This window comes from Ptychodera flava, chromosome 19 (genome assembly GCF_041260155.1).
Source record: "Ptychodera flava strain L36383 chromosome 19, AS_Pfla_20210202, whole genome shotgun sequence".
Taxonomy (NCBI): domain Eukaryota; kingdom Metazoa; phylum Hemichordata; class Enteropneusta; family Ptychoderidae; genus Ptychodera; species Ptychodera flava.
Window position 1 is genome coordinate 13,239,549 of NC_091946.1, and position 12,279 is coordinate 13,251,827.

Below are 12,279 nucleotides of genomic sequence, written 5' to 3' on the forward strand. Positions count from 1 at the left end.
TTTTTCCCTGGCCCTCCTGTGATGTTGACACTGGGATTGTGGTGCCAGTGGCTGTTTGAACAGGAAAACGAAGGACCACAAACTTTCTATTACAATCTCCCTTAGTTCTGGCCTAAAACAAACTAGATAGTTTCCTATTTTAGTTCCTTGTGCCTATTTTGGATACTGTCATAACCAGTCATATAATATTTGTCCTATTAAAGTGAGTATTGTAGATAGAAAATTCTCAAATTGCAGGGTACCGTAATACACTATAGGCACAAGTTCCCAGCACTGAATCACATGATTATGCCTGGTAGTCAGTCCGTATATCACAAAAGTTCTACCAGTAGTGGCACAAGCACTAAATAAATTTTTTTTGAATGGTATGTGTCAGGTAATAATATTGTTATTTTTTCTCTCTTGTGTTGCTCCATTGATTATCTTCCATTTAGGACAAATATTGTTGGCTATTGAATTCATTCATTCATGAACTTTTTTCTCATGGGTATCTCAGATTTTACATCTTGCAAGGTCCCTGGCTATTGAAGCTTTATTAAAAGCACTTTGAAAGATAAAAGTACTGAAATGCACAGAGGTCACTCAGATACAATAATCAGCAAATGTTGGGCTTAGACTTGTCGCACGTCTGTGGGTATATAAATATTAAATATCATGTTGACATTTAGGTAATTGTGCAATTGAAGCAATTAAATATACTTTGGCAGACTTTTCTTTGATGGTGGGGTGGATGTCCTAGAAAAGCAAAGTGACTAGTGGGCCAGTCAATGCTGGGCTTTGTATTCTGAGATGTTTAAAATGAGTTATCAGTGACAATGATATAATATTGAATGTATAACCATAGGATACTATTATTAACATGAGTAAAAGCTAGTTGACAAACTATTCATTTTCAGCTGAAAGAGTCTTTTCCCAGAATCTGTAGCTCTGTACCATCCCTATCCCTGGCTACAGTGCAGGTTTTCTTCTCAGGTCAAATGCATCCAGAATATCAGGGGCTACATCGCTGCAGCTAGACTCTATCCCTAACCATTAAATCTCAATCAGTTATGATTTCATCAATTAATTCTCATTCTTGATGTATCATCAATTAGAAGCCTGTAAAATAAGACTTGCTTGCCAGCAGGTCTCCCTGACTGAATAAACAAATAAATATATAAATACAAAATAAGAGCATGAAAACAGATACGAGTCATGTCTGCACTTCTTGACATTTAACAGTCATTTTCATCAATACATGTATTTATGTAGATCTCATGAATTATGATTCTTTGAATTGTCAAAGCTAAATAAAATGAGTCATTCAATGGGAAATATCCATTGGTCTTAATTGAGCATTTATATAGTTTTGTTATGTGTCGACATAACAAATTTCCTATGTAAACGACAGGTTCTGGATTTTATTTTCCTGGGCGACAAGACAACATATGTACAAGCAACTTTGCCTTATCATATCCTCATGTTCCTATATATAGATCCGTAATTGGGCAGAGATGTGGTAATGTAAAGGGTAAGGAGAGAAAACAGAATCTATCAACAAATGCTTCTCTGTAAGGTTCTAGCACAGCTTTCCTTTTCGGTTTATCTTGTTTTAGCACTTTCAAATATACCAAAGCAAGTCATGTAGTCCAGGATATGAAATGAGCACCACACTCTACAGATTTGTCAGTTCTTTTTTTTTGGGGGGGGGGGGGGGGGGCGCAAAATTTTTAAAACTACATCAAGTAAGTAGTCATCGCAATTAAATCAATTTTAATCATCAACATCTCATGTTTATTGATAGATCAGTAAAAATATACATAACCAGCATGTGACGGTGGTAGATCAACAATAAGATTCCAGAATTCTATTCTACTGTACAGGAAAATAATTTCCAAAGAAGCCGGTAGCATGTGCAGAGAATATCTAATCACGTTTGAGAAAATACATATTCTGTGCTGCTTCTTTTTTTCAGTGGACAGATATGAAAAATATTGCGTTCAAATTTGACTGTAAAATTTTATTCGCACACATTTTAATGTCAGTAACATAATAATCATAAAGTCTTGAACTTAACAAATCTGTACTTTGTGTTTAATTTGCATAGACATACCAGGACATCACAAACAGTCTCATTAGCAGAAAAAAGAACAGCTGATAAAAAAGTCAAGATTGAAAAGTAGACATTCATGTCACAATGACTGCATCTCATGATAGCATTTCACTGTTACAGTGTATCAAGTAGGTGTTCTTGTTCTAGCAGAATGTGTAGATGTTTTTCAGCAGTGTCCTAAGAAACTATTTTTCTGCAAACTGTGTGCGGAATTCTTTTTCAACTCAAGAGTAAAATCTTTCTGAAATGTTGACTTAACAGCTTTCCATCATTAACACAACATGCACTGCTATTGTATGGAATTGCATCATGTCCCAATTAAATGGTTGTAGGTTTGTTACTACAGCTGCATGCACGCAACATCTGATACTTCTGCTAGAAATTCTGACATATTTTGTCAGTGTTGTATGCTTGATTGTTGTAGCAGGTTCTTGTCTGAGCCATCTATAGTGTTCATTGTTACATTGCCAGTCACCTATCGAGTTATATTTTGTCGTTCTTGCATGAGTAATTAAAAAAAAATAAATCTAAACAATAATTTATTTTTGCATATTAATGAGAGAACAGTAACATAATTTGCAAACAGCTCTATTCAGTAGTGTATGTAACCAACCTGGCTGCATTCATGTATGCCATCCCAAGCTGCATGCCACAGATTTCACTGAAATATTCACTGCCCGAGGGCCCTCTCCTTTGGGGAACATGGAGAGCGCCCTCAAGGGGCAAACTTTTCAGTGTAACTTGGCCCTTGAGAATTTTTTGGGACAAGAACAAACTGTGCTTGATACACAGAATTAAATCAAAAGACACTTGTAATGTCTCTTCTTTAAAAAGTGGTTAAACACTTCCATTTTTAAAAACAGATACACCTATTAGCTTTCCTTCATTCAGATGGGACAATTTGTAAGGGATCATTATACACAATCTAATTCATCAAACCAAGACAAATTGTACATATTGATCTCCCTCACACAGTGTCCCCATGCAAAACCTGCATCCACTTTGTCCAAAATGGAAATCCTAACATATTTTATATGTGTGTTGTCAGTGTGACAGATCACTTATCATAAAATGAGGGCAATGTCCTGTCATTTACTGCAGATAAGCTGGTCCCTAGAACCAGCTACGCAGATATGATTCAATAGATGATAAAACACATACTTTGAGATACTGCAAGAAATCTTAGGACCATAACTATACATAATTGTTTGGAACACTGTGAAATGCTACCCTGGATACTGACAAAGTTCATTCGAGGACATCTCTCAGTGACCATCACCTGACCTTCACCCCTTGACCTTCATCTGACCCTCATCTCCTGATCCTCATCTGACCCTCATGGTAGAATCTTGGCATATATTCAATAAGGTAACACTGTCACAAGATTTCACATTCCAGATCCCACTATGCTATGGTGGGACAAAAAGAGTTTGTGCAAAATCTAGAAGTGAAAGAGTTTCTGCAGAGGACAGCTAAGGTACACGGTCCATTTATACTGACAAGAGCAAAGTAAGATTATGGGTTGTGCTAATCATAGTAAGTATTTTGCTGTGTTTGTAGAGATTGAACATTGCACTCTAACGTTCCAATTGAGATTTTTTGCCGGCAAAAAATTATGTTCTTTAGGAAAACCAGGTTGCAAAGAAAAAATATTCTCTCAAGAGGTAGGGGGTCATCAATTGATGCTGGATATTTTCATATCTAGCTGTTGTTTCAACCCTAAAACTGTACAGTTCAAACAACAGTAGATACTGGACAAGATATTTTATGGACGAAAGGGGCTTGTACGGTACAATGGGTGCACTGTGAAGAAACAATTGGAGGTTTTGAAAGAACTATGGATGTAAGATACAAGATGTCTTGTAAGGCCAGCAGAAGTCACTCAATTTCTTAGGAACCTCAACATTTGACGGTTTTTGTAGTGTAGTGACCCAAAAATCAAAATTCAAATCAATTTGGGAACAATTTTTGATAAAACTTCAAATTCTCTGTTATCTGGGGTAACTACTACAAAATAAATATGAGCGCAACCCAACCATACATAATACATACATACTGGTACAAACATTTACACATACGTGCAGACATACCTACAGATACAGAATTTACCATTTATGGGAAAAGCTCCAATCATCATGTAAGTATGACACCAAAGGAGCCACAAAACATTCCTCAGAATAGCAGGCATTTACTTTTCCAAAAATTTTGATTTTTCTCTCAAAAATAGGCAAGAAATCTGCTGCAAATGCTTTCACATTACAATTTTCCTCACTGTTGAATAATCGACAAAGTTCTTCTCATACCGCTTTCAACTGAAGGTCAATCGACAAGATGTCTTTTAAGGCCAGCAGAAGTCACTCAATTTCTTAGGAACCTCAACATTTGAAGGTTTTTGTAGTGTAGTGACCCAAAAATCAAAGTTCAAATCAATTGGGGAACAATTTTTGATAAAATATTTTTTCACAGAAAAGGAAAAAAATCAGAAAAAATTCACTAAACTTTCAAATTCTCTGTTACCTAGGGTAACTACTACAAAATAAATATGAGAGCAACCCAACCATACATACATACATACTTACTGGTACAAAATGTATACACATAGGTGTAGACATACATATAGACTAATACAGATACAGAATTTACCATCTATAAGAAAAGCTCCAATTGTCATGTACATATGAAATGAAAGGAGCCCAAAAATATTTCTCACGATAGCAGGCATTTACTTTTCCCAAAATTTTGATTTTTCTCTCAAAACGACAAGAAAACCCCTCCAAATTCTTTCATATTAAAATTTTTCTCAGTGTTGAATCATTGACAAACTTCTTCGTAAACTGAATAATGTCAATCGAAAACATCATTTTGTTTTAGTTGTTATAATCCACTGCTTCACCCAGAAAATCTGAGGGACAATCTGTAAAGAATGGGCAACATGGTTCACTGGTAAATTACATATACTAGTATGGCCACAAATGTAAGTGCTATAAAATTGGCATAACCAGAGGAGACGGTTGCAACCTATGACTGACATTTGTGGTCACTCTGCCAGGGCTGTCCAAGATTTAGACGGTAAAAGCAAGTCAATAGATGTATGATATGTTTGATATTGCATGATTTAGAAATCTGTCTCCAGAGAATACAGCATAACACTAAATGTAGACTGCACCTCAGGGACAGATATTCAGACTCTCAAAGTTTTAAGATACTTTTCTGGTCTTCCGTTGCTGGACCATCGCACATTTACGACAAGTGAGAATTCTCCTTAAAAATTTATGCATGAAACCCGCGCCATCAAAATTTTCCACAAAAATAGTGATTTGAGAGTAATCATCACAATGAATTATTAATTGGTTAATCTTCTCTTAGTGTAACAAGTTATCCCATTTTAACTTGTGCAGCAGTCCCGTAACAACAATATAAAAACACCCAATACTATGTAAAACTATAAATCTGCATATTTATGAATATAAAAGGCACATTTCAGACAGTTATTGTTTCTGAACAAATGACAAAAAACACAGAAACTTTTTACAAGGTGCAAGCATTCTTTGGCACCATATAGATTTAAAACACACTGGCACAGAATAAAATTACTCTTGTTTCTCTCCCGGTGGTTCATCTCTTCACACACTAGACTACCACATTTACAAGAAAACACACTGCTTCACATTATAAGAGAAAGTTTGTGTGAACAATCAAAACAAAATACATGTAAATTATTATGTTTCAAAGAAAAAATAATAGTTCAAGCATCCACACTATTCATTTGAAATCATCAGCTTTTAAAATAATTATAATTTCAAATTTGTTGAGAAGAAAAAAACACAACCGTGCATAAAAAGCTTAACTCTGTACAAGAATCAAACATCCTTCATATAGCTTTACACATAACACAGTGCAAACACAGAGAATTGTCTCTCACAGAAAAAACAGTTCATCTCTCAGGCAAGTCATGTCTGCAAAGTAATCTTAATTTACTATATACATCTCTGAATTCTGTGTACATGCCATCTTGCCGATAATATTTACCACACAGTGTGGTACCTTGTTCAATGCCTAGTGTGGTTGGTCTGTCATAATATGGAGCAGAATCGAACTCACGGAATTTTCACAAGAACCGTATTATATCTAGTTTCCCTGCTGTGTATCGTTCAATCGTCACTACTTATCGATTCCTCGGCGCTGCTATCCGCATCTGCGATGTCAACCACAACTTCTTCCTCGAGTCCGTACTCACATAAATCAGTGAACTGTGGAGCACCATAGCTATCCGTGTCCCTAACACCAGACAGGGCATTCTCCTCGTCATCTTTCATGTCACCGGACTTGTTTGCATCTGATGATCTGACGCCTTGGTAAAAACTCTTCTGGTACGCCATGATGCAGTGTAAATTTCCGCCAACTTTTTTCGTCTTCCTTTTCTGTTGGCCCAGATGAACCTTTCTGATGTTCACATAGTCTGGACTCTGCAGATTGAGATCTTTGACAATATCTTCCCATCTGAAATATAAAAAGAATTACCGTTAAGGTAGTACATGCCTAAAAAGTAAAAGACTTAAACTTTTGCTATACTTTCCTAAACGATACTTTCAACCTTTCTCCTGAGTAAAGAATAAAAATCAGGGGTCACCGTGAAAAGTTTGCTACAAGAGAAACAAATTACCTACAGTGTAACATTTACCGATATTTGATATTCAAAATGGCTGCAATCCCTGTGTTCCTTATGGAGAAAAATAGAACTTTTCGATTTTTGAAATATTCAATCAGTGAAAGTTTTTATTACTCTAAGAGCTTTTAAATGAGTCCCACAAGTGATAGATTAGAATATCTGTCCCCTAGGCACAGTTTACATTAAAAAGTAAGTACAATGTATGTGTCCTTGTCAGAAAATCCTCCCCTTAAGTCGCCATCATTGTTCCCAAAGAACAATTATGAGTACAATAGCTTTGAGCCCTAAAAATACTTTTAACACATGTATACATGCAAACAACTCAAGTTGAAGCTGGATGATGATAAAAATCTTAACAACCCAATTGAAACCGATGACTGATTGTGCAATGGCGCCCTCACAAGAGCACAAAACAAATTCTTTCTATAAAGATGCTGTATTAGATGACTCTCTGAACAGACATCTCTTGACTTCCCACTATTGTTAGTAAGTGTCCATTTGTCTTTCTTGGACTAACTTGATGGCACTATTTCCGATGAAAAATTGCATTTTCACTTCCAAACATAAAGTGTACAGCTATTCAGTGTTACTAACCTGACACACTGTATACCAGGATGTCGTCTGCTTGTGTCTCCAATAAGTATCCAACTTTCAACTTCATCATCAGCTAAATTCTCACTGAAACACAACAACAAACAAATATATTATCAGCATATATCAATATTCATCTGCAAAGTGATGTTATAATTTTATTTGTTCAATTGCCATCCCTGTGCAAACACCCTACAGGTTCCAAGTTAGCAGTTTGGGAAAGAGTAGCGTAGTGCCCCTCAACGGCTTTTTTTTCCCCTCTTAGGTATTAAGGATATACAACACTTTTAAGTATGCTAACCCTAACACTAACCCTAACCCTAATTCTAAACGCCTTCCAAAAGATTTCCAGCTATGTGGGGGCATAGGAAGTCTTGCTACACTTTGTTACTAGTGTCATACTGTGAAGCTCAAGCTGATGATTGTGAGTTTGGCAACACAATGGGATTGCATCCTTCACTTGCAGTTGTGCATGTTATAGAGGCATTGCCACCATGTAATGTTGAGTTCACTGACTTCCTTGGACTATAAGTAAAAAACCTTGGTGCAAAAGGTTAGCCATACATTCCTCAAGGTCACTCATAAACCCGGGCTTGTGAACCTTACAAATGTCGTCAACACTGAAGAGTTACGTGATTGGCTACTAATAGGTCATTCACAACAGCATGACGGCACTTATCAATCACACTAGATTTGTACATGCAGGCCTGTTCAGCTAAGGGATGTTTTGAGAGTGGGTACCTAGCCAAGGGAACACCACTTGGCTAGAGAAAATATTTTTCACAGATCTTTGGACCTTTAATGACAGGCTAAATAGCCAGGGCACTCTACAAGTTCAAGCTGACAACGAAACTCAGATTCTTCACCTAGCAAATCTGCTGGTCCTTGACAACTTATCGGCAGTAAAATTTATTGTTCTCACTTTTTTAATTGGACCTACAATGGTAGAATACACCTTGGGTCAGATATTCAGACTCTCAAATTTTTAATATTCTTTCGTCTGCTACTGGTGGGAGTCCATTTTGAAGATCATGAAGTAAATAAACATTTCACTGGCTTAGTTTTCGAAATTTGAAAATTTAATTTTTCCCCAAAGAGTTAAAAGGGGATGGCGGCCATTTTGAATTTCAAGTGTCAATGAATATCGTGTAATTTATTTCTCTAGCACCAAATTTTGCACGGGGACCCTCGATTTTTATTCTTGATTTTAAAATGGATTGATTTAAAATTATTTGCAAATGAAAGTTTGAGTCTTCAAATTTCGGAGCATGTACCACATTAAAGGGAAATGGGAGTGAAGAAGGTGAGCAAGTGGTGTAAATTAAATAACTGAAAAATCACATACCTGTATGCATCTATGGCCTTTGTTGGCACACTTTCAAATCCGATAGGACAAAAGTAGTGATTCTGACAGTGATAAATATAGGTGATGTTGGGGTCTCTCAGTCCAGCTTTGAGAAGCCTCAGTGCTTCCTCGGATGTCCTGCCCATGGTGCGCCCTTTGCCGTGGGGTTTGTACAGGTAGTAGGAACGTCCTCGTACTTTGTAAAATTCATTCAGTTGAGTAAACCATCTGAAATGATCAGGGTGTACATGGAGTTATTATCCAATGAAGAGCTGAAAATCTGTCAGGAAGAATGAAATCTATTCGCAGGCAATGCTGTTGTAAAGTCTATGTGAGGAATGTGACATAGCATAGCAAATGTAAGACAAGATATCCATGCAAGTTATAGAATTCTGATCATATTTTGTTGCACAAAAAAACAAAAATGGCCTCCCAAAACAAGTTGGATAAATCCTTCATAGTAGATCACAAAACCTGACATTAGCTTGAGATATGAATTTTCAATATGGTAAGAATCCCTACCATTTCATATATTGTTTATACCTCATTGATTCTTCTCTCATGTTAAAGGGCTTTGTTGGCTGTAACCGCAACCCTAGAATCAGTTTTTCTGACGTAGCAAAGTGCTGAAAATTTACATGGTTCACTCATTTTGAATATTGTACCGTATTTATGTATTTTACCATTTGAATGAGACATTTTGATATGTAACACTCTGTGGAAGATATTATGATTACATCATTGATACACACCTTTCAATGGCGCCCTCTATTGTCATCTGAATTTTACAATATCAATATTCTTTGTATTTTGAAGAACTTTTCATTTCAAAGCTTTGATGTGCACCTCATGACAGCGCCCTCAATGGTCAATGGTCATGAAAAGCATGTTTGTCAGGAGAGATTTCGTTTTCAGTCTCCCGTGACTATCATCTGAGCACTCTCTATAATAGCTGAAACTGATATAGCTGCAGTATCTCATTCATGTATTTGCAATTTCCTTTCCACATCATTCCATTATTCTTTATCAATTAATAACCATTTATTGGTCTTTTTAGACGATTCAGAGATAGTGAGATTTTTTTTGCTAAAATGATATGGCACGGTATCTTTTGTCTGGAATGAAAGAAACCATGGACAACCATGGACAACTTGTCCTTTCTAAGCAGATAGCAAATGGATCAATGCCCATCCTAGATTTTCAGACCTTTTAAATCGATGGAATTAATACAGGCTGTGAAATCAAGTCCCTTGTAATACAAAAGCAGTGTTTTATCTGTGAGAGAAATCGTGAGTACAGAGTTCTGAAGAGATTATAAGTTCTCTCTTTTTTGAGAGGAAAGGTGGATGTACAGTTATTCTCCCTAGAAATTTTCATGAAAATAAAAGCATTAGTTAAAGACAATGATTTTTTGGATCAACCCTATCTTTTAATGGCCCCGAGGAGAAAACTGATATGGTTATAAAAAAGAGAAGAACAGCGTTTCTCAAAATTCTGAGACATATATTGGCAGTATCAGAAATGCCATGATCATCTCAGTGTAGTTGGGAAAATTTCACTGCATGATTTGACAATGATGTACAAAAATAACTTGCCCGATCACAGCTGTAGGTTATATACTTTATGAAACTGAATCAAAAGTTTGTTTCAAATCCCGCCCGTCAGCAGCAGACTCCAAAAGGTTTCGATAAACAAATACCAGACAGTATTAAAAATCAGCTGGGGGGGGGGGCCCAAACTCATTTTGAAGTTTACACAAGCTGTTGTTACAATGACAGACTAGATACATGGAACATTCTGTAAGCACTGTATTTGCCATTCATGTCTTTTCAAAAACCACAGCTATCCCATGATTCAACCTAATTTGTACCATCAGAGATTTAAGAATGATTTTAGGTATGTCTCTCATGTCTAGAGATACTACTGGACTTGTTCAGTGAATTCTAAAAACATACTTTTCAACACGGCATATTTATTTCATCTCCCATTTTGAACCCTTTTGGAAAATTGTTGATTGAGAGAGGAGATGGCAATTTTGTGAAATTTTCAAATGCAGCAAGACTCAAAGAGTACTGGTAATACAGGAAAATAGGGCAACTATAGTCACATCTGGTTTACTACGCAGCAGAATATTGATTTTTTTTTCAAAGAACATGACAAAAGTAGCTATAAACACATCAAAGTACAATATACTATGACCACCTTAGTCAGCTTTTATTTGCCTTGATTTCCAAAGTATGGCATTTGTTGTATTCATTAAGCTTGATTTTTATGGCCATGTAGTTGCAATTTTGATGTTTTGATCCTATGTATATATCAACATACCCCTAGCACTCTTGTCCTGTGAAAAGATCATTTTTACGTTTGAACTTCACATTAAAATTAACAACAAAACAGCGAATGGAAAGACAATCTGCTATTTTACAAGTCAGAGGGACTTATGGGTAATTTCTGGTAATGCATGCTGCCAGCAGACAGTATTCGAATGAACTTCAACATATTTCGGAAAAAAAACACAGATCTGAGAACAGTGATTTAGGGAGGCCTACATGTGACATCATCGAAGTCATAAATAACCTTCAAGTAACGAACAATAATTCAGCTTTGATGCTGATTTTCTCAACACGGTCATAATTTTACAATTTGGGTCTAGTGTACCGGTAGAAGAATTATGGGACTGCCAGAGACAGACCAGTGACTGTATGACATGGTTTGGTAGAGAAATATTTGTCCAATTAGGGACTTTTCAACATGAAGCATTCACTGTATCTTCATCTACACGCCTTCCCTACACTGACAGCTGACACCCTGGCATTTTGAAAATAAAGTCACACATCTTTTTGTCATTTTTATTAAAGACAAATCAAAAGGTCTCAGCAGAGTGTTGATAATGCTACTGGAGATTGGCTTTGATGCTGATCAGTCAATCAATTCTACAAATGCTACAACCGACTGAGCACAGCTGGTTTCAACAGCCTAAAGTTGAACAAAGCGAATTCAGAAAGAGTCCATTAAAGATACACCTTAGGACTGTTAAGGGTTGGGCATAAATGGGTTCACAACTACAAATGAAAGAAATTAAGCTCTGAAACAATTTTTACATCATACTATGTCAAAGACACTAATGTTGGATAATTGGTTTGTGTGAATGGGTTTTATCAGGGACATAATCACCCTTTGAGTGCTGTAATTTTTCCCATAAAAACTTTTGTGCAACATTTTACAAATTTTTATGAATTTTTCTGTAATTTTTTCAATAATTTTGGACCAAATGGCCATCACATTTCATTGACTACAGTTTCTTATCAAAATTTTGGCAAAAATCTGAAAAAAATGACTGGGGTATATTTTATGAAGGCGGCAAAAACTTACTTTGCCGCTCAAAGGGTTTTCATTGGTGCTTTCAGGCTTGCACGTAAGATCAACAGCTGAATATTTCACTTCCTCAATAGTTATTTCATACTGGCAGTTCTTAACCCATTCATCCCATTTCCCAGTGTAGAAGTCCAACTTTGCCATAGCAGACAATAGGAATGGGCCAAACCATGGTGGTGGCAGGGCTGGTAGAACATGCTACTCCAG

At 36.3% G+C, this 12,279-nt stretch overlaps 1 protein-coding gene across 2 annotated transcripts in view; it reads right to left on the reverse strand.

Moving 5' to 3' along the window:
• Window positions 1-1,746: 1,746 nt before the first annotated feature.
• LOC139118631 (basic immunoglobulin-like variable motif-containing protein) overlaps window positions 1,747-12,279 on the reverse strand; it is a 63,482-nt gene continuing 52,949 nt past the window's right edge. For both annotated transcript variants that reach the window (XM_070682047.1, XM_070682048.1), the window contains exons 7-9: window positions 8,698-8,925; window positions 7,356-7,439; window positions 1,747-6,592 (exon numbers count right to left, since the gene is read on the reverse strand). In XM_070682047.1, the coding sequence (XP_070538148.1) occupies window positions 6,244-6,592; window positions 7,356-7,439; window positions 8,698-8,925 (661 nt within the window). In that variant the 3' untranslated portion in view covers window positions 1,747-6,243. The remainder of the gene's footprint in view (window positions 6,593-7,355; window positions 7,440-8,697; window positions 8,926-12,279) is intronic.